At 38.5% G+C, this 21,572-nt stretch overlaps 8 protein-coding genes across 8 annotated transcripts; 5 read left to right on the top strand and 3 right to left on the bottom strand.

Moving 5' to 3' along the window:
* Positions 1 to 2,427: 2,427 nt before the first annotated feature.
* On the top strand, positions 2,428 to 3,383 carry RHIMIDRAFT_288585 (uncharacterized protein; the record flags this gene model as incomplete). Its single annotated transcript, XM_023613578.1, has 3 exons — positions 2,428 to 2,544; positions 2,614 to 2,914; positions 2,968 to 3,383. The coding sequence occupies 3 exons, from the start codon at positions 2,428 to 2,430 to the stop codon at positions 3,084 to 3,086; spliced, it is 537 nt and encodes a 178-aa protein (XP_023471478.1). The 3' UTR covers positions 3,087 to 3,383.
* Positions 3,384 to 5,845: 2,462 nt separating this feature from the next.
* RHIMIDRAFT_243789 (uncharacterized protein) lies at positions 5,846 to 6,421 on the top strand (the record flags this gene model as incomplete). The annotated part of the gene is made up of 1 exon (XM_023609980.1): positions 5,846 to 6,421. The coding sequence occupies one exon, from the start codon at positions 5,846 to 5,848 to the stop codon at positions 6,419 to 6,421; it is 576 nt and encodes a 191-aa protein (XP_023471477.1).
* A 2,440-nt stretch (positions 6,422 to 8,861) lies between these two features.
* On the top strand, positions 8,862 to 9,871 carry RHIMIDRAFT_195393 (aldolase; the record flags this gene model as incomplete). Its single annotated transcript, XM_023606036.1, has 2 exons — positions 8,862 to 9,429; positions 9,498 to 9,871. The coding sequence occupies 2 exons, from the start codon at positions 8,862 to 8,864 to the stop codon at positions 9,869 to 9,871; spliced, it is 942 nt and encodes a 313-aa protein (XP_023471476.1).
* A 148-nt stretch (positions 9,872 to 10,019) lies between these two features.
* Positions 10,020 to 11,483, top strand: RHIMIDRAFT_243787 (uncharacterized protein; the record flags this gene model as incomplete). The annotated part of the gene is made up of 2 exons (XM_023609979.1): positions 10,020 to 10,770; positions 10,828 to 11,483. 2 exons carry the CDS (start codon positions 10,020 to 10,022, stop codon positions 11,481 to 11,483), a joined length of 1,407 nt encoding a protein of 468 aa, XP_023471475.1.
* Positions 11,484 to 11,722: 239 nt separating this feature from the next.
* On the bottom strand, positions 11,723 to 13,925 carry RHIMIDRAFT_196328 (NADPH-dependent cytochrome P450 oxidoreductase; the record flags this gene model as incomplete). Its single annotated transcript, XM_023606124.1, has 3 exons — positions 11,723 to 13,016; positions 13,069 to 13,670; positions 13,722 to 13,925. The coding sequence occupies 3 exons, from the start codon at positions 13,923 to 13,925 to the stop codon at positions 11,723 to 11,725; spliced, it is 2,100 nt and encodes a 699-aa protein (XP_023471474.1).
* A 236-nt stretch (positions 13,926 to 14,161) lies between these two features.
* Positions 14,162 to 15,094, bottom strand: RHIMIDRAFT_288583 (uncharacterized protein). The gene is made up of 4 exons (XM_023613577.1): positions 15,007 to 15,094; positions 14,831 to 14,953; positions 14,621 to 14,781; positions 14,162 to 14,569 (listed from the first exon to the last, which is right to left on the bottom strand). Exons 1-4 carry the CDS (start codon positions 15,043 to 15,045, stop codon positions 14,530 to 14,532), a joined length of 363 nt encoding a protein of 120 aa, XP_023471473.1. The 5' UTR covers positions 15,046 to 15,094; the 3' UTR covers positions 14,162 to 14,529.
* Positions 15,095 to 15,576: 482 nt separating this feature from the next.
* RHIMIDRAFT_243784 (uncharacterized protein) lies at positions 15,577 to 18,615 on the top strand (the record flags this gene model as incomplete). Its single annotated transcript, XM_023609978.1, has 1 exon — positions 15,577 to 18,615. The coding sequence occupies one exon, from the start codon at positions 15,577 to 15,579 to the stop codon at positions 18,613 to 18,615; it is 3,039 nt and encodes a 1,012-aa protein (XP_023471472.1).
* A 138-nt stretch (positions 18,616 to 18,753) lies between these two features.
* Positions 18,754 to 21,571, bottom strand: RHIMIDRAFT_11882 (uncharacterized protein). Its single transcript, XM_023605371.1, has 2 exons — positions 20,857 to 21,571; positions 18,754 to 20,807 (listed from the first exon to the last, which is right to left on the bottom strand). The coding sequence occupies exons 1-2, from the start codon at positions 21,255 to 21,257 to the stop codon at positions 18,893 to 18,895; spliced, it is 2,316 nt and encodes a 771-aa protein (XP_023471471.1). The 5' UTR covers positions 21,258 to 21,571; the 3' UTR covers positions 18,754 to 18,892.
* Between the last annotated feature and the right edge of the window lies 1 nt (position 21,572).

The raw sequence follows: 21,572 nt of genomic DNA, 5'->3' as shown, positions 1-21,572 counted from the left end.
AAAAAAAATAAGATCAGCAACGATGCCAAAAGACTTCTAAAGGTTCTGATTGCTGCTGTGACGACATTCTTCAGGTCGGTCTTTGACCATCAGAACAAGGATCAAGCACCCATAAAAACCATCAGACCATCAAATACCAAGCAACCTGCAAAGGCTCGTAGTAGCAGACGTACTGTTGGGGTATACATTAGCTGAGCCTTGTCAATTGTTAACTAGCTTATGTACCCCTTTGCGCCAGCCAGATAGCAGGGAGCATCGTCAACCTGTCACAGCTGTGATCTCAAATGACCAGCTCCCAACTAACTACTAGCTCCCTGTAAAGATCCCAATCGAATGTTCATAACTCTCCTTTTGACTGCCTGAAAGCCTCCAGTTGAGTGATGAAACGAACGACCGTTGTCAGTCCAGGGCACGTGTTGAGCATCATAGAAAGAGATTGCATAGAAACCCTTGAACACACAATCATAACCTTGCTGAGTAAGTTTTATAAAAAGAACTAACACTGACCAAAGAGAGCCAGTCAGACCAGAAGGAACCAAAAAGAGTATAGAGAAAAGAGAGAGAAAAAGGGATAAAGACAAATTTCCCTCTTTTTATACCCTTTTCTTAATTATGTGAGGTTATTGTTTTCTATCTTATCGATAATCATTGTTTGAACAAGGTTTTGCTCCTTACAAGAAAATATGGCTTACGCTCACACTTTTGTTTATTTTTTAAGTGTTTCATGACTTTTAAAGTTTGGCCTATCTTTTTTATACTTTTTATATCCATTCATGCTGACACTTGTATATATATTTTAATGGGATTGTTCACCTCGATTTTTATATAGTAAAAAGATTAAAAGGCGATAAATTTCATACATGCTTTGTTTATACCACGCGTCTTTGGGCTTATTTCCTAATCTTGGTCACACACATTATTTGTGTTACTCTGTCAAACCCCCTTTTTTTTTTCTCTTTGACTTTTTGCTAGTAAAGACTAGATAAATACTATTTTGTAGTAGCTGTTATATGAAGTAATAAGCTTATGTAAAGAAATGAAGCAAGTTTTGCATAAATCAAAAGAACGCCACACCGAAAATGGTAATTACAAATAATAGATGCGTTCCGAAACCCTATGAACCCATGAAAAAACAAAAACCCCATTTTGAACAAGTCTAAATTCAGGCATCAGGGGAAGATCAGAGCATACGCTGTGCGCTCTCAAATAGGTCATGGCAGATGAAGCCATGATCTCGAGATGCTCTAAATATCGTAATACACATTGCTATCTGTGGTTCATCCGTTCTCGTACCTATCATCATGACGTCTCTAAATCTATTAATAAGCATCATGTTTATATACAGTTCATCGTATGGACCTCACAAGGAACATAGCATTCTTTGACGTTTTGCAGGCTCGCATCGCCTAATGAGGTAGATGATCGCAATGACAGTATCTTATTCATCCCTTCTTTCCCTGGTGATGTATTATTCTGCAAATATCAGCAGTGTTTGATTGCTGAAAGTGGATGAAATGATTGATTCTGTTTATTTTTAGGAATTTGTGCTCACTACATTAATGCTTATTCAGCACTTACAAGAACTTCATCGGCTCAGTCACCATCTGAACATTTGTAGTAGAGGTTTCAATGCAAAGGTCAACTATGATAAGATACAGTCGCTATCTCTATTTGATCATGATCACTCAGCGTATTGGCGCGATGCACTCAGCGAAATGAATATTCCGCCTATACACCTACCCTCTAGTCCGGATCCAGTTAATTATCTTGACTTTCTCCTCTTTCAGTCTCGACTCCGGCGTTAGTCTTTTAATTTGATCACTTACACTTAAAGATGTAGTTTCCTTCCTTGTATAAGTTCAAGTAAGATATGAATACACGCTTAGTTTCTTCCTTTCCTCCTTCATCATGAACCTTTCCAGTGAAACATTTAATCATTAAATGTTAAAAGCCCATTGAAGACGTGAGCATGTAACTGAAGTTCAAGTTACTTTTGATAAGTGTAAGTATCTTTCCTGTTTTAAACCTTTAATCAGCTTTATACTTGCAACTAACGCTCAACTGTTAATTTTCAAAGTCAAGGTTAATGTTCAATTGACTGATTGTTCGTTTTCTTTCCCTGTTTCTGAATGCCAACAGCCCTGCGTAAATATCGTCACCTTGGGATCGCACTAGAAGACATGTAATACAACAGTGAAAGTCGCTGCTTATAAATCTCGTAGCGAAAATGAGAAAGGAAAGAGACCTTTTATAGAGGAGCCAGGGACAATGACATCACGCCACAAGGCGCCGCAAGAGCTTACTATCAAACTCTTTCTCTTGATTGTGAGCCAGTAGAATTTCACTTGAGCAATGATGAGGGCAGTGAGGTGATATCAGTTCCCGTTTTAGTCCACATAAGTACAGTAAAGTCTCTTGCTAAAAAAAATGCAGTTCAATCTGAACACGATATCAGCTGCATTAAATTGTACCGAACGGCTACATGAAGAAGTAAAACCAATACAGCTTGCCCAAACAAACACAGCGACAGTATTTAGCTCGCCAGTAACAATTAGCAAGTTTTTGCGCGTGTCCTCCCTGCCTGGTTTGATCGACCACTTTGAATATTAACAGCCAACGGAAAGTTTGTTAAAAGAGCTAACCAATGATTTTCGGTTTACGCCCTCACTGCTCCATGCTGGCGCATTCGTTGTTGCCAACGACGAAGTCCTTGTGCTTCTCGCTTGTAAAGTCTATGGAGGGTTCAAATCTGCTGATATCCATAACGATAATCCAATGAAGTCGACACCGTCCTTCTGTGAGAAAATATTTGTTGAGATATACGAAGAGTTCGACGGAGTAGAGATAAAGAAGATGTTGAAAATTGGTGCCAAGTATATGGACATATTGGTCACAATGTCGACTGGTTTGACGAGTAATGGTCATGAAATGAATATCGGACCAGCAACTTCAATATTTTATATGTAGCAGAAAATATTGAACGATTTAAAGAAACGATGGCGCAAGGAGCTGAATATTGTCCGCCTCAAGACTTAAATGCACTGTGCCAACTGGTGTCCGGTTTCGGTGACCTAAGCACTTATTAATTATTGTGTGCATCGACAGAATACCTTCTGCCTATTCACGAGACGTTGTTGCCTTCAACAATTTTCACTCTTTGCGATCTGCTACACAACGGCAATTATGGTGTGTCCAACACAGTTGCTACGAAAATTGAGTCACGCTTCTTAAGCGTTCTGGCAGCATCAGGCTAAAAAACGACTTTAAGATATCGCGGAAAAGACTTCAAGCATCACTGCAGATATACCGTGGGCAGTCCTTTGACAAAAAAACCAAGTAATAGAAGGCTGCGCACGACTTCGCAAAGAATTTGGAACAACAGTTGAAAGCAAATGAGGACATAATTGATATGCTACAATTTGCGGAAAGGAATATGGGCTCTCTGGTAACTATTATAGGGCAAGCGCTGAATCACGCAAACAATAGGATTGCTGAGGTATAGGTTGTAGATTTTTGTTGTTGTTAGTACTCGCAAAGATGTGTAAGAATAAAAGCAAAGAAGTGACGAGTCTCTGTTTTATCTTTTATTAAAAGTGAGAGGGAGGAACTCATAGCAAAAAAAAAAAACAACAAAACTAGGTTGTTTTTAAAAGAAATCAAAGTATTAATTAAGGTACATGTAATTAAATCAAATATAATATCACACGTAAAGATTAATATTAGGCATGGTCAAATGCGACAGTTATCTCACATGTGAAGGCACATTTATCAAAAAAGTTTGGTTATCGTACCACAGTGTTTCGGTAGGTAATAATAAAATCACACTTGTTTGCTACCCCTTTGTTGTTACTAAGTGAGAATTATATAGGAAGAATGCACTGATCAGCTATCCTCTCAGTAGTCTTAATAGTATTTTAAACTGGTGAAAAACAACTCTGTGAACTCGAATTTATAGCTTGAGTTTTTCGTCTTCTTGCATAAAACGATTTATCACTTTACACTATTTAGGGTTCGTTCTATCAAAAGTCACAATAGACCAACTATCTACCAAACAGTATTTCATCAGTGCCATAATTTGGAATTTGTCACAGAGCAATATCTACTTTTAATTAATATTGAATAAGTGGCCGCAATCAGTACGAATATTATTGAATTCGGGAGTCGTTGGAGTCGTTGAAGTCATTTTTGGTAGTTTACTTGATTTCTCGGTGATGATCACGAGGATTCTGCCTCGATCTCTTCCACAAAAGGGGTCCCGGTACATGCATTCTTCTATAGCTTTCTCTCTGCTTTCTCCTAGAAGTCTCATGTTTAAAAACTGCTGTGTTCTCTACTTGAGTTTCGTGGAAAGAGCTATTGAATCAAATTTGAATCAAAGGGGTGTCGTGTTTACTGAGTTCTCCTTGAGTTTCCAAGTATTTGAGGCCAACTGATAGACGATGGATTTAAGCTGTATAGACTCTAGCGCCTTGATCTTGAGCCTTTGTAGTTGTCAATTCAAAACTAGACAGTTACTAGGATTGCTCGTATGCTCTTTGTAAAACGATGCTGACATCTTCTCTATGTATTTCATGGTGATGACTGTTAAATTAACTCAGTTGCTCGAAACGTTTTACTGTCATTCATGCTTGTATTCTTGTGTTATCTGTGACCCTGTATACTAACGACCTGTGTTCTGTCCACATTATGCCTCTGAGCTCTGACATAAGAGGTTTATCGGCTATTTGTGAGGCAATCCACTCATTTTGCACGTATCTGTGTTTTTTTTTTTTTTTTTTTTTTTTTTTTTTTTGAACTGCTTAATGCTATCTTGTATTTGACTGATACTAGTGTTCCCCGGTTCAGCGAAGCTTTCTGTTTTGATTCTACGTCGTACGTATTCTCCTTCTTCTGTTGTCGTTTCTCAAGTCCAACAAAGGTTTCCATTTTTAAGTCTGTGCCGTGTCTATTATCCTTTTCCTGTTATTGTTTCTCAAGTCCAACAAAGATTTCCATTTTTAAGTCTGCGCCGTGTCTATTCTCGTCCACCTGTTGTTGTTTACAGAATTCGAGTCTGCATTGAATTCTATAAACAGTTGGTCAACTTATTCCTTTGCGTCCATTGGCTAGCTTTGTTGGCGTTCGGCTGCTGCATAATTGCTTATAATTCATACTTGTCCATTAATGTACGACCCTGAAGTTTATTTTTACTTATTCATAACAGAATAAAGCGTGAGAGAAGTCTGTACTAAATTGGAAGCTTTAGATACACCAAACAACCAAGAAAGCAGAATGGTGGCATCCTCAAGGTAAGAGGGAGAATTGGTTTTGTCAGTAGTGTAAATGGGGCATCTGTGTATGCCTTCTTCAGATAATTACTACTCGCCATATAAAAGTAAAGTATCATCTTTTCAAGCAAAAGTGAAATAATGTGTAAACTCCTTTCTGCTTGAATCATGAGCTCCTGTGTAAATATTTGAGAATTAAAGCCCTGGCGCCTTATACAAACAATACTGCTTTATTTGTTTGATTTCTTTCCGTCATTAATTAAACTCTTTGACGATAGCCTAGTCGTACGTTTTATACTTTAATGCCAGCCTATTTCTTTGAATCATCCCTTTTTTGATTTTCCGATCAACGCTATATTGTTACACTCGATCGATTTGAGCAAAGCAGGCTAGTGAATTCTAGAATCGCTCAAAATAAACAAACTTTGTGCTTGTAAGGAGGCTTACTTTCTAAGATGCCCTTTTTGAAAATGCGTTTTGATTGCAAGGATTTGACTCAACTCTATTTAATATAAATAGAGAACATTTTCATCAATGAACCAAACATTAGTTTTTTTCGATTATAACAAACACTCATCATGGTTATTCCTAGTATCAAGCATATGCCTTCCGGACAGAGAAGGGTATTGAAGAATGGCCAACCCTTCTTAATTTATATCGAAAGGGCTAGTGATAACAGAAAGTACCACTTGGTTGATTGGGAAGGCAACGACTATGGTTATTTCAAGCCTGAGAAGTCACGACATCCTGCCGTGTTTGCTTTCTATAACCCTAACTATAAACAAGGGGAGACATTCACATCTACAACCTGGGGTGATGCAAACATACGCGAAATTCATAATAGTCAATTCCTCAATACTTATCAAAGAAAAGGGCAAAAGTACTACTGGGCAAGAAGTGGCGATAATAACGTTCAAGGTGTAAAAACTTTGGCGTATAGTGAAGCAGATAAAGGTTACAGATTGAGGGCAGATATATCTGGCAAAGGTGACGCTTGGATATCGGAAGAAGAAGTGACCGGAAGCATTAGGTTTATGGATAGCGAAAATGACAGAGCAATAATGTATTTTGTTACATTCTCTGACAATGAAAATGATCCTAGGGAGCCAAACGGAAATTACAGAGTTATGACAAAGGCTGAATTAAGCAGATAAGAGAAGGAAAATATATCTAAAATATGTATAAAAAGTATATAAAAAATACAAAAAAAAAGAGAAAAAAAACTATAAAAATACAAAAAAAAGCCCATTGCTTAAACAAAGGAGGAAGGGAAGGCAAGATGACAAAACTGATAAAAAAAGAGAAAATATAAAAATACAAAAAAAAAAAGTTTGCTTTGTATCAAGTGATATGTACTCAATATATCGCATTTGTCAACTACAACGTTCATAACAACTACTTGGCTAACCATGGTATACAAACAAGGAACTACTGGCTAAAGTCAAGAATTGAATAACTCTGCCTTGGGTCAAGAACTGTTGCAATAAAGGAAATATGGATGAAGCAACAGAGTACATACAGAAGACCACTGGTGTGTGGATCATTTAACCAGATGTTCCATAGTAACTGCAGTTCAAGATATTGTGATGTGGATCCAAAGGGTCTTTGGCTACTATACTCATTTTGTGCTTCATACATTTTGTTTATGCTCAATAAAACATTATTTCCTTTACGAGACCCATAAAACCTACTGTTGTATTTAGCTTGTTATTTGATTATATCAATGGCTGGCAAGTTGGGTTATTAAGAAGAGTTGAGTATCATTATATCAGAGCTTTACTTCGGTAGACAATCCATGTCTTATTTGTAATAATGCTGTCAATATGATGTTCTATGCTTATGCTACGTTGCTATTATTGTTGTCCTGGCCATTACTGTTACTATCGTTACTCTTATTCTCATCTAATGTATGATAGATGAATATGAATTAGAATGTATGCTCTACTGTAAGGCTATAAAGTGTATTTCATATTCACATCAAACACGTTACAAGTTTGTAAATACGCGTTTAATAGGAAGGTGAAGATATTCATTACAATGCTTTTCTATTTATGTAAAATCTCAGCCAATGCACTGTAGGTTGAACGGAAAGGAGCTTGATTTTAACGTCTTTTCATCCTCTTCTTGAATAACAAGGGTATTTCAGGAAGCTCCGAGTTGAATGACTATTGAACATTAATCTACGAACAAATTGTTATCGTATCGAGCACACTACCGCCTAAAATGCTGATGCTGATTATAAGAGGTGTTCGTCCAGTTGGTATATCAGAAATACGTGCCAAAATTTAATTTATTTGTCGATCTTTTGCATTTAGGGTCATAATATGTACAAGCATATCTACTATATCGACATACATGAGTAAATAATATCTTAATCTTGTTGAATGATTTGATAGAGCCATGATATCGCTCATACTGTACTCATATTGTATAGTTTTGAGTGCAGACAATAATCCAAAAAGTCTTTTATGATGCAGTTTTTTTACGTTATCGGTGCTTTCAAAGCGAGATTATGCATCCAAGGGAAGCATCCCCTACTCTTTCATACCATAGAGCTTGATAATATTTTTAGTGCAGTACAATGGTGACTCAATTTTATGAATTACTACCATGCTCTGAAAGTATTCAAGAAAACAGGAGACAACTTCACCTTCATCGATCTATTCTATATTAAAAAACACCACATCCTCTGTCGTCATATAAGAAACATATATTTCGTGCAGAAGCCAACTTACTAAGCCCATAATACTTACTCATGCAGTCATATCTAATACAAGACTGGCCAGTGCATCCAAGCATACGCTATGCCTTCTGCAGGCTATTGGCAAGTATGATTTTCCTAAGCGTGGACTCTAGGAAAGCTCATGCGGCGAATTCAGTAGAAGTGTATGGTTGGTAACGCACCGTTGACTCTTATCGTGAATGTTTCAAAATGACAAAGAATATATACCTCACAAACTCATTACCTCCGCCAAACAGCAGATATCTGTCTGTATGGTCAGCAGCCATCGACAATGGTGATGAGCAAAAATTGGTGGTGGGGACAAAGATGTTCAATGCATTGATCATTTCGAGCTTGCGCCTTGATACCCGTACACAGCCTGAAGTAGAGTCAACACAAACCAGTTTAGGGAAAAACTGGTAAAGAATCTTTCAGTACTCAGTTGTAATCAAAAAGAGCAAAATCATGTCAATTAAGTTTAGTGATGGACACGCTCACTTCAAGAATTATTGATACCAATGAAGCGATACTTTAGAGCATCTTTATGGTTTTATTCAATATTCCGTAAATCGTTTTGATAATCGCTAAAATAAACACCCTATTTAAATGTATTGCTATGTCTCTACTACATATCACTAAACATGCAATGAACGTATACGGCTTATTTTCCCCAAAAAAGAATAAGCTGATGGACGAAATTAAACCCGGTTTGGAAAACTCAGGACTGGGAAAAGTCATCTTTCGTTGGTTAGGAGTATTTTTCAGGTCGGAAAATATATTCCTAAAGTATTGCCCTAATGGTGTTTTATGCAATGCTATAAAATAAGCTCAGTTTCTTGTTCCTTTTCTTTTTTTTTCCCAGAATAACCCAAATGGCTTCATCCCTTCGCGGTATCTTTGTTCCTATTCCTACATTTTTTAAAGAAAACGAGGATTTAGATTTATATTCTCTTGACCTTCATATTCAATACTTGTCTAAAAGTGGTGTTGCTGGTATTGTCGTTTTAGGTTCTATGGGTGAGGCAGTGAGTCTATCAGACGAAGAAAGGGATCAAGTTATCAAGCAAGTTGTGACATCAGTCAAGAAATATAATCCAAGCCTTGTCATCATTGCAGGAACATCATCTCAGAGTGCAAGAAACGTCATTTCTTATACTAGACAAGCAGCAGCCGCTGGTGCTCAATATTGTCTGATTTTGCCTCCTTCTTTTTACCGTGGTTCGATTACAGACGATGCGTTGGTTGCTTTTTATACAGCAGTAGCGGATCAATCACCATTACCAATCATTATCTATAATTACCCAGGTGTCTGTCAGGGCATAGATGTCAGTACCAAGGTGCTTGTTCAACTATCCAAACATAAAAATATTATTGGCTTAAAGGGAACAGATGCAAATGTAGGAAAAATGGCAGACTTGGTTCAAAAAACAGATCCAAAAGGTGAGCCAAATAATAATAACAATAGGAAATAGCTGGTTTGAATACTGACTCTATGTGAACTCTGGAAGAATTTGCATTGTTAGCGGGTTCTGTCGATTTTTTCTTGCCAGAGCTTTTAATAGGTGCAGTAGGATTAATACCAGGCGCTGGTAACGTATTCCCTGCATTGTGTGCTGAAGTTCAACGGCTATATGACAATAAACAATACGACGAGGCAGCTCGACTCCAACGACAACTTGTAGAGGCTGACGATGCTCTCTGTCGATGGTATGGTGTTCCAGGCGCCAAGAGTTATATATTCAGAAAGTTTGGTTACGGGCGAGGCATCTGTCGTAATCCACTTCAAAGGGTTACAGAAGACCAAGCTGTAAAGATCGAACAAGCAGTTGATCCTGTGGTCTCTCTTGAAGAGAATCTTAAATCTAATTGGACAAACAAATAAACAAACCAGTGACTTGCTTTTAAAATTTTTCGACTCCCTCTCTTTCCTTTCACCACTTCTCTCTTCCCTTTCTACCCTTTTTTCGCTCCGGACTGAATCCAACACGGACCAGACAAGTTGAGAAAAATTTAAGCACAAATATACACAAATGGATTCTACTTCAACTTCTTCCACTCAACCAGAAACAGTCTATGTGACACCTCAGCAGCCTGAACCACAGCAATTACAACAACAACAGCAACAGCAGCCTACTGTTACTACTCTTCAAGAACAACAACCTCAGCAACAACAACAACCACAACAGCCTTCTCCTCCAACTTCTCAAGATCAAGAGGAAGAATGTAGCATTCTTTCTCCCACTTTAGCAGACATCTTGAGCGATGATCGTATTCTGCGGTTCTATCAATGTGTTAAAGATATCAGAACTCAAAACTCACCGAAACAGACCGCAGCCATGTTTTTTGCACTATGTCATGCTCTCGGTGACTCTGTCTCCTTTTTGAAAGTTCCCAATATGTCTAAAATCATGTTTCGTCAAGAGCAACAAATATTTGGCGTCAACGTAGCTGGTACACAACATGACATCTTTCAGAGTGCAGTGCCTCCACCACCGCCAGAGCATAATATACCAATGGCTATTGCTGATAATACAAATACAAGTCTAATGCATGATGTCGATTCAAGTCACGGCACATCCAACCTTTTTACAGCCACAGCAGATAATCAGCATATACTTCAAGCGGCTCTAGCCTCGGTCACTGCCGCCGCCGCTGCCGCTGCATCCAATTCTGCCGTATCGGATACCATTTCAACTAAGAGAAGAGGACAGGATCTGAAAGGAACAACAACAAAGCGAACGAAAAAGGCTTCTCCTAGAGATAAAGAATATGTTGTTAGAAGTAAGTGTCAATATTGATTATCATTTGGAGATAATGAACCGATTGCTCTATTTATAGGAAACGAAATCATTCAGGATCTATTAAAACTATCAGACGTTGATCTGCTGCATCAAGCCAACACAATCGATCCTGAAGTCAAGTTAATCATCCAAGGGCAGGAACGTTCAACTAAACTGGGTGCCTTGGCTCCTCTTCATCGATTTGCTGCATTTGCCAACTTGCCTGCACACTATGACTGTGACTTTGCCCCAAAGAATGCAGGCGTATACTTTAACTATGAGTACTTTCAACTCTATTTGGCTTACCGAGACTTAGAAATCGAACGACAACAGCAACAGCAGTTGGAAGGCTCAGCTGATCATCGGCCCATCTTGGTACAATGCCGTGCCGATATCGAAAAGGTATTGGTCAACACAAATTGGGAAGCTATTCGTCGACGATTGACGATTGGTGAACGTATCTATCAAGTGTGTGATATCCTCGGAAGAGGGTTCCTATTGCTCAGTAAACAAGTATCTGGACGTAAACTATTACACAACTTTAATGCTGGTGAATGGGCTGAGTTTATGCGCGAGTTCCGAAAACCTGAAAACCAGGCCTTACTTGACAATTTGCAAGCACGATATAACCCTACTCGATTCTATGGTCAATCTCAAGGCAAAGAAGCTGTGGTTACGGTTGCTGAGGTTACTCCTACTCCAGCTGAGCAATAATTAATCATTACTCTTTATATTAATGACACATACACACAACATTTATAAATGTATTGCTCTCAAAAACTACTTTTTAAAAAAGTTACTGATGGTAGCTATTCTTGTATTTGAGGGTGTATTCTTTGGACAGAACAGAATCTGCTTCCTTTTATTCTTTAGTATAAATAACTAGGGTAATTAATTTTGAGCGATTTGTATATAATATATTTTTTCGTGTAGGTACAATAGAATAACAATTATTAGCTCCAAACGTCTTCTTGATAACGACCTGCCGTTCTTAGACCTTTCACAAACTCATGCGCCTTGGTTTCTGTCATGCCTCCAAACTCGACTGCACAATTGATAAAAGTTTGATTCACATCACGTGCCATATTCTTAGCATCACCACAAACATAAACATAAGCTCCCTTAGCCAACAGATTCCAAATACGTTGGCCTTGTTCCATGAGTCTGTGTTGAACATAGATCTTCTGAGGCTGGTCACGCGAGAATGCAGTAAAGATATCAGAATCTTCACCCAAAGTCTGAAAGAGCTCTGCCCACTCATCGGCATAAAGATAGTCCTGATCATGGTTACGGGAACCGAAAAAGAGTAAAGTTGCGCCGATCGGCTTGCCGTTACGTTTCTCCAGTGCACGCTCATGAACGAAGCCACGGAAAGGAGCAACACCTGTACCTGGGCCTACCATAATAATCGGAATAGTTGGGTTGCGAGGCAGCTTGAATTGAGAATGGCGTATGTGAATAGGCAGTCTTTGACAGTAGTCTTCTGAAATTATAAAAGCGCGACGAGGACCAGCCAAGTCATAGGCTGGTATGTTTTGTTCACGAGGCTTGTGTTGTGCATGGATGTTGTATAAGAGGTTCGTGCAGACACCGTACACCGTACGCTGAGGAGTGGATGTAGGATGATACTGAAGAGTGACAACTGTTGCAGAGACGATGTGAGGGCTTTCTTTTGCTGAACTGGAAATAGAATAGAATCTTGGCTGCAAACGATTTATGTTTTCGACGATCAGATCAAAGGGTACAGAAGTCCAGGTTTGTTTGGTCACTAGTTGAAGCACTTCGCCCAAGTTACGACATGCATCAGCTACTTTAATTCTATATTCATCCTTATCATTTGCTAAACGAGTTAAAGCCCTTCTGGCTTCTTCATTAGGCGCGTATTCGATCAGAGTCTGAAGGGTTTGACGAGAGGCAGGGGCACAAATTTCCAAATAATGTCTAAACATGGAGCGATAGGTAGTCGGAACAGGGAAAGGATGCTTTTTTGAAGCGGCTGGATCAATGGCTTGAACCATGACAACCGTATCTAACTTGTCGGTTAAGTTTAACACAGATGCAAGCCTCTCTACTTCCTGTTCATTATTTGTTGGCCAAATTGCAATATGGTCACCCGTCTGATAACTCAAGTTGGTATTACTGATATCGAATTCTATATGCAAACAATGACGATCAGTTCCTTGAAATAGTTCACGTGTAGTTACGATAGGCGCAATATAGGGATGTTTGGCATCATAGGTGATTTTTCTACATGTTTCAAGGGTTATTACTCATTGCTCATACACGTTTTATAACCTACGTAGTTGAGGATGGCTTCTCGGCCAATTCACCAAAATACACTTGCTCCTTTTCATACTGTGCCAGTTCTTGTACACAATAGATGGGTTCTCTCGGACCTGAACGACTCTCATCCACACCCAATGTTTCACAAAACGCGGGCCACATTTTTTCTTTCCAACTTAAAAAGTCTTCTTCCAAGGAACCGTCATCGTCGCCTTCTCCACGTTCACCTATAATATGCGCACCAAGTTTTGACAGATGATAATGTACTTTACGGGAGACTTCGTTGTACTGTTCGTAGGTCTTGTTACCAAGGCCAAACAGAATGTAATTTAAGTTTGACAGGTCACTCTCCCCTTGACTAAACAGTGGTTCTTCCTCAGTGATGAGATCCCAAAAGTCAACAGCATTGTCGGTTGGTTCACCTTCACCATATGTTGCAAGAACAAAGATGACCAAGTGATCTTTTGGCACTTGGTCCAAATAAGAGAGATCATATAATTCGAGATCGGCGGTCATTGCACTGACTCTAAATCGTTGAGAGCATTCCTTTGCAAGACGTCCAGCGTAACTTTCAGCAGTACCTGTTTGAGAACCATAAAAGACGATGACCCTACGACCCTATTACAGATGCGTAAACAAGTATTGATTTTTATATGTTATCCTATCTACTTGTTCTTTCATGACTTTGACAAAATTTGTTTCCCTTTGAGCTGTATTGGCTTTGGTGCTGTTATCAGTTGATTTATGATCATTTTTAAATAATAAACTCGTAATCCATTTTCGATTAAACCATGCAAATGTTAATAAGCCAATGCTGCACAATAATAAAATGTCTGAAAGATCAATCAGTTTAGTGTCATGGTTATCATCCATTATATGTGTGTTGTAGGAGAAAGAAAGAAAGATCGGAGGGGCTAACCGAATTAAAAAAAATTTAAACTATGAAAATCAAAAAAGACGATAAATGAATGACCTACATTATGCATATCTGTTATTGCCACTCTCCTTTTCTTTCTTTCTTTTTACCTAAAAGGGAAAAAGAAGAATAAAGAAAGTATCTATCATTTGTTATGTTATAGTATAGCGAAAAAAAAAAGAGGATTTGATCATTCGTTATTTTAAACGGAGGATGGTTTTATTATGTGATTTGATTTAAGCTATCTATAAAGATATTAAACATATCCCAATCAAGCTTTGTAATACACGTCAAGGCTCAAAATGGCAGGGCTACCTCGGTGCAACTATACTGTGCCTGTTTCCATTTCTAATCACCGCTGATGTCATGCAAATGAAAGTAGTATCAACATGATGCTGTTGGTATAACATATAGTACAATTGATATCACAGAAGGATTACATGCTTTAGTTAAGATTTATTAAGCTTGTTTTCTTTGAATATGAATGATATTTGCACCAAGGTGTATAAAATAGTAGCTACTTGAAGAATAAAGAAAGGAAAAAATGAGGGAGGGGGTATTTTAACAGGCTGAGACATAGCAAGAAGCGTCGACAAACTCCCTACAGAGTCAAGGGTAAGTTTCTTTTCAATACTAGTATTAATATACGCACCATTCTCCTTCAATCGCTTCATACATCATTTCATATTTTGATAATGCTTGAGAAAGGTCATCTAGGGCTGCTTGAACAGAAGAGATACCTTCATCATCAAATACAGACCAGAGTTGCTCCGATAGATAGTCTCTTAATTGCAAACACTCCTCATATGCGTCCTATAAAACAATGAGTGAATCAATCAGATGGAATAGTCAAAATACGTACCTTTGCTATTTCATTTGCCTTGATCTGATGTGGTTCCATCATGGTCAATGTCTGTAAAAGAAACGAACTGACTTTCTTTGAATCTGAAATGGCCTCTTCCACACTAAGGTTTAAAGGGGCTGTCTAAAAAGAAATGAGATAATGACCACCTTTCCTTCCAAGCATCCAGTACTAACCTTTGTAATGGTATAACCAGCAATGATGCATGACGACATTTTATGAACAGAATAAAGGAAGAAAATAAAGAAAAGAAAGAGATCAGGAAGAACTCTCCTTTTATAGATGGCCAAAAAATTCAAAAAGAATTTTCACATGTTTATGCCAAAAGCTGAGTTCACGTATGCTCTTTATGCTCAAGTTATATTTTTTTTTCCCAAGAAGTTGGAGTAAACGAGATAAAGTTCATTTCCATATACAACACGGCTTCCATGGAACCAATACTCTTTTTATGTAGATTATTCCATGGCAATAAATTGAATCAGGGTTTTCACGTGGTTTAGTTCTTTTTTTTTGCTGTGTTCAAGTCCTTCGTACATTTATCTGACCGCTTTGTTCATTCATGCAGGCGCTTCATTCTTTCCCTTTTTTATTAAAAAAAAAAAGAATAATACACACATATCCTCCATTCTTTCAAGCTCAAATATGTTCACAATAAAGCAGTGACAGACATTTTCATTGGCCAGAAAACTTTTTTTAAGGCGGGCCTTGTTTTTTCTTTTTCTTTCTGCTTTTCATTTTCATTTATCATGTCTTATAGGAATAAAGGGAGTGAGACACCTGGGCGTCCAGAAGTATTTGAAAGACTAGGCACTGTGAGCAATAGTAGCGATCATAATTACTATAGCTACAATAGCAGTTATAGAAATCATGGTTATAACAGCAGTAGCAGTGACTATTACAGATACCGTCGTCGATCTCCTTCTCTCTATTACAATGACCGTTACGATGATCGGTATGACGGCCGTTACAGTGATCGCTATGATGATCGTTATGGTGACCGCTACTACAACGACCGTTACTCTTACAGATCATCAGATAGCGGTTTAAAAATTGTAAAGTCATACAACAGCAACAACAACAACAGTTATCACCATAAGCAAGATTATTATTCATCATCGTCTGATAAAAGCCGCATTAATTTTGTCAAAAATGATAAAAAGCCTATTTCATTTGTACCAAATAAGTCAGGCGAGGATTCTTATGACCGAAGAGAACCTTCTCCAACTACGGATCGTGATAAAGCGGCAAGGGACTTACAAATTACAGTAACAAGGGATAAGAAATCAGATCACCAAGAAGATAGACATGATGATGCTTACAACACGAGTTCAGCCACTTCACGGGAAATAGCTATGACTCCATCACAAAGATCTGATTCCAGTCAACGAAAGAGTAGCGCAGGGACTGACAACAACACTCGATTTAATTCCCAAGCCGATCAGCAAAAATCGCAGGTAAAAAGAAATCAGAGCCCGCCGAACAAGTCAAAGCTAGAAAAAAAATCAGTCGACAACAACAAGAGCAATAGCTCTGTTATAGTAACAACAACAACAGCAACAACCCAAAAGCCAGCCCTTACATCTCTTTCTGCTCTTAGAGAAACAAAATCTGATTCTACTGTTCAACTAGAGAAACCTCCTACAGAGCCTGCTGCCATGAGAAATGGAAAGATTGCTGGTCTTTTGGATCCATTATCAAAATCAAGTCCTGTAACAACAAAAAGCGTAAACAATCTTTCAGCAGAATCAGAAAGTACAAAAAGAGACAGCACCATTACTTCAAATCAAGCACCTACAAAGCCTTCGACAATACGTACTGCAGTCAATCAAAAAAATCGTGGCAACGATCCAATTAAAGAAAAGTCTAATTCTCTAAGAAAATTAAGTAACGCCATGAATAAGCCATCTTTGCCAACAACAAATGATCCTAAATCAAACACCAGCGCACCATCTACAAAACCCACTTCTTCTGCTACTGCAAAGGCTTTGAATAAACAAGATAATAAAACAGCACAATCCAATCAACTCAAGGTAGTAGCAGACAATATATTAGTATCACCAAACTCACAAGAACACCAAAAACCGAGGCAATTACAGCAACCAGCACCACCACCAACAACTGTAGCACACGGTCAACTGGAGCCAATCAAGCACACAAAAGAGTCTACACGTACAAATGATCCTGTTTCTATGCACGCTCCCAGCCAAGCATCGGTAGAACAGCAAAAGAAAGAATTGGAGAAAAAACTTGAGGAGAAACATGTAGAGCAACTTCAGCAACTGCTACGACTTCAAGAAGGGGAAGAGGAGCTTGCCAGGGAGCGTGTGAACAAAGAAACAGAGGCTGATCAAAACACAATAGCCACTCTTCAGGAACTGATAAAGTCAAGTAAAGAAAAGCAAAGCAAATATGAAGAACAAATGAACATGTTTCCTCCAGAAAGCCAGGAATGGATGGACGCCCGAAACAATATTGAAGTTACCAAAGTTTTTATAAACGACCTTAATGATCAGCATACCAATATAATGGATAGTATTACAGGCATACTAAATCAGCAATTAGAGGCAATACAAACCAATTTTAAAGAATTGATAAGAAAAGCACAAGAAGAATATGACTCTGAGAAGAGGCAGATTGATAATTTATTCAAAATCAAAAAGAGTAGCTCTTCCAGTTCTACCAAGAAGAGCATTATCTCTATAAAAAATGTTACTGAACCTTCAACAACAACAGTTAACCCACAAGTAGCAGTATTAATGAATCAGTGTCCCACACAGGATACTATGAAACAGCAAGCAAGTGAACAAATTACCAGAACTTTAATAGAGAAACAGAATGGGATACCACGAGCGTCGTCAATAAAAGCTACATACACGCCAGTAGAGACAGGACCTGCAGCTCCCACGCCTCAAAAACAAGCATCACCTGAACCTACGAAGCAGGCTATACCAGCGCCGACAGCGCCTCCACAAACGATCAGCACGACTATAGCACCAGAAGCATCAAAAATGGATACCAACGATACTGATAAGCAACATAATGTAAACAATTCACCAAACAACACCATCCCAAGGAAGAGACGAAGAGTATTTACAGACAGTACAGAAGCATCTGTTATCATCAACAATGACGTATCATTGACCTCTCCAAATACTACTACTACCACTACTACTTTAGCACCAAGTCCAATACAGCAGCATATTGAAAAACCAGTAGAGGAAGAACGGGTCGAGAAGGCAGTAAAAAGGCATAAATATGATCCATTTGCTCCTGCAGATCATGATACAATCACACCACCGGTTTCTGCATCCGTATCAGCCCGGTCCCTTAATGAGATCAATCAGCCTCAGAAAGGCCGACGAGAATTTTTGTTACCTATTGATGAACGTGATGATGTCGTAATTGATATCTTTACGAATAAGGGCGCTGTTCATCGCCAATCACCAGCATTAACAAATTCTTTTACGCCTCAGACATCTCCCGTAGAAGCTTGTATTTCTGATCCAATGGAGGTTGACCAAGAGCCCATTCGTGACAGCAACAAAACTATCTCGGCACAAGAAACACGCATTGAAAAAATGGATATTGAGCAGCCAGTTACAGAAACACCTGGGGATAAAAAATCTGTTATTGTTGGTAGTAGTACAGTCAATGTATCAGCAAAGAAGCCACGAACAACAACAAAAGTTCCCAAAATTTGGAAAGTCAGAATGGATGATGACACTGGTGATGTTTACTATCAACACAGAGTCACAGGAGAAATTCGACTAGACCGACCATGTTAAAATGAATGCAAGTGTATAATATTGATCAGCTAATAATGAAGCAAGATAATCCACACTATGACCATTATTTTAATTTCCCCAGCATTTATATCTCTCTACATTTTGCATCACTGATACCAAACAATAGCCATTCATTATGTAAATAACTTTTTCTGTTTAGAATAAATCGCGGTAAATACTATGAGGATCTCCCATCTTTATTTCATAAAATAGGTAAGAATAAAGAACTACTTCATGACCTCTTCCTTTCAATATGCTTAATAAAAAAAAGCTGATATCAAAGGATTTGAATGGTTGCAGTAAAATCTCCAAAGTCAATTGGTCTGTTTAACATATGCAGATTCTTTCGTTGAACGTTCAATTGAACTCTCCATATCGCCTTATTGTTGACTGCACTGGCCATCGTAGCAGAATTGACTTCAGCAACCCATTGTAGACAGCTAATGATTTGATAAGCTTCCACTTCGAGTGGCACATTACGTATCTGGGCTTGGATATCTACCCGCTCTTCATACTGTCCATTTTGTAGAGCTTGAAGCTGATTTATAAGTATATCCACGTTCGAATTGCCATCCTCTTCAGAGTCCATGTCATAGTAATCGTCGGCCTTTTCACCAAGGACGTACTTTCCGAGCCCATCGTCTAATGCATAATTTTCATATTCCTCATAGTCATCATAGTCATCATCTGAGTAGCTTTCAGGATGTTGATTATAGTAACTGTTTTGCCTTGGATATTCTTGAACTTTTGCAAAGTGCTGTTGTATTGGTATCTCGGCAGCGGTTGCACTGCTATTAGCTGTACTGGAGGTAGATGCCTGTCTGTCAGGTTTATCAGGAGACGCAGGCTTTGCATTAGGGGCCCAATCCACAAGACCAGCAGATGGCATGAATTCTTCAGACGATACGGATCTTTTATCATCATGGCTTTTCTTGGCGTCATTGCGTGAATTCTTTTGATTAGAGCTTCTCGCAACGTGGGTATCTGTACCATGTTCGGTTATCTCATGCTTCTCCAAGAATGATGAACCTCCATATGACTGCTTCTCTGATTTTCTGTTCATACCGTGTCTTTCGCTAGATTTGGTTTCATCACGATTGACTTTACCATGTTCTTGGGAGGACTTTGTATTTCCCAGCTTCTTTGATTGAGGCAGCTGTACTTCTGCCTTGATGGGCTCACGTTGTCTCGAATCAGGTAATATTCTGTTGGTGCCCAAAAAGGCGACTGATCCATTGGAATCCCTATTTCTGCCATTGACATTCATTGTATTATGTCCATTCAACTCATGATGCTCTTCTTGTGTCTTTGAGTTTACATGAGAAGATCTCATTTGAAACCCACTTTCTTCTTCGTCAGCTTTGATTGCTGAAGAATTTACAGCGATATGAACCCGCATAAACTTTTCGAAATGGTGCATCAAAAACTCCATCATGTCACCATTGCTATTCAAAATATCTTCTTGAGTTATCAGCTCATCGCCCTGTTTAAACCTATCGCCTGTATCATAATTAACCGAAACATAATGCCCAACGAGAAACAGCCGAGAGATGAGATGAATGAGGTCGTCGTAATGGGCATTCGTTATATTGAGCTCGGTAGCTAACTCAATCGGGCTATACTTGGGATTACGCTTGATTTGCAGTAGATACTTTGATAGTTTGACAAGTGAGGCATCAATTTCAATTTCTCTTTGACTTCCTTTCCATTCGAGTTTTTGGTTTTTTTCTTCTTTTTGCTTTGGCTTTTTGTTATCTTTTGACGTGTTTTCTGCTCGCTTTTTTGTGCTTGGTTCGTTTTGAGGCGCCTGCTTTTTCGTAGTGGATTCAGTTTGTGGTATTTGCTTTTTCGTATTGGATATAGTCTGCGACGTATTTGCATGTTTAACTGTGGAAGTGCTGTTTGTTTGTTTAACTGTGGAAGTATTGGTTTGCAAAGCACGAGTACTGTTTTCCTTTTGTAAAGTGGTCGTTTGAGGTTTAGGTTGAACCTGTAAGGAAGGAAGGGTGGCCACTTCCCTGGCCTCTGAATACCTGATACTGGTCATGGACATAGTTGCTATAGGAGGATCGATGAAACCCTGACCTTTACTGCATACATATTCAAATGAATAACCATGACTTAACAGCTTAGAAGCCCTAAAAAACTCCCCTAAAATGAGCTCCAGGTTTTCTTTCCTACGGCAAGTGTGTCTATAACAAAATGAATTAATTTCAGCAAGAGTCCAAACAAGATACATACGCTACGTTCTTTTTACGTAAAAACGGGTCTTGGACGATAATACCATTCTCACGACCCCTTTTAAAAACGTACCCAGGCAATTCCTTTCCTCCTGAAATGATAGACACTGCTAAATTTGAAGATTGCCAGTAATAGTTAAAGAATCCAAGCAAGAGTGTACCTAACTCGGCAGTATTTGGACTTTTCCAAATGGAAGTGTAATTGGGTAAGTGAATTAAGCTTTTCATTGCTATACAGTTGTGATAATTCACAGCAAACTTTTGAAGTTGTCTTTCGTAAACAGCAGCCACTGGTTGTGAGGTCTTCCAGTTGCATATCTTTGATGTACATGGAACTGGCAGGTTTTGCAAACAGGGCACGACAGGACCATCACAATGAGTGATCAAATAATGTATTGCCATTATGATATAAGCGTAACTACTCAATGTCCCATTGGCGGCTATAGAGTATCAATTAATAATAGCAATAGGCTGCCATTAGATTATGTATAGTACGGTTATTTATATTCTTTTGCTTCACGAAATACTTGATAGCAAACAACAAGGGAGCCACTCTTGGATCAGTGTCCATGTATTGTTGAATTAACTTAGTATTCACAATACCAAGGGTATTATTGGTGTTGATATCACATCGAAAACCAGTCTTGGGATCAAAGAATTTACAAATGGGTACAGAGGCTCCACAGATAGGGTATACTTCTTTCATGCCCATGCTTC

This window comes from Rhizopus microsporus (assembly GCF_002708625.1).
Source record: "Rhizopus microsporus ATCC 52813 unplaced genomic scaffold scaffold_1, whole genome shotgun sequence".
Classification (NCBI taxonomy): domain Eukaryota; kingdom Fungi; phylum Mucoromycota; class Mucoromycetes; order Mucorales; family Rhizopodaceae; genus Rhizopus; species Rhizopus microsporus.
This window is presented reverse-complemented; position numbering and strand designations above follow the sequence as displayed.

Coding starts and splice junctions, on each gene's coding strand:
- RHIMIDRAFT_288583 (XM_023613577.1), bottom strand. CDS start 15,045: ATGTCGTCATGCATCATTGCTGGTTATACCATTACAAAG. Junction 14,954..15,006: donor CTGGTTATACCATTACAAAG/GTTAGTACTGGA, acceptor ATTTCTTTTTAG/ACAGCCCCTTTAAACCTTAG. Junction 14,782..14,830: donor AGGCAAATGAAATAGCAAAG/GTACGTATTTTG, acceptor ATTGTTTTATAG/GACGCATATGAGGAGTGTTT.
- RHIMIDRAFT_11882 (XM_023605371.1), bottom strand. CDS start 21,257: ATGGCAATACATTATTTGATCACTCATTGTGATGGTCCTGTCGTGCCC. Junction 20,808..20,856: donor TTACGTAAAAAGAACGTAGC/GTATGTATCTTG, acceptor ATTTTGTTATAG/ACACACTTGCCGTAGGAAAG.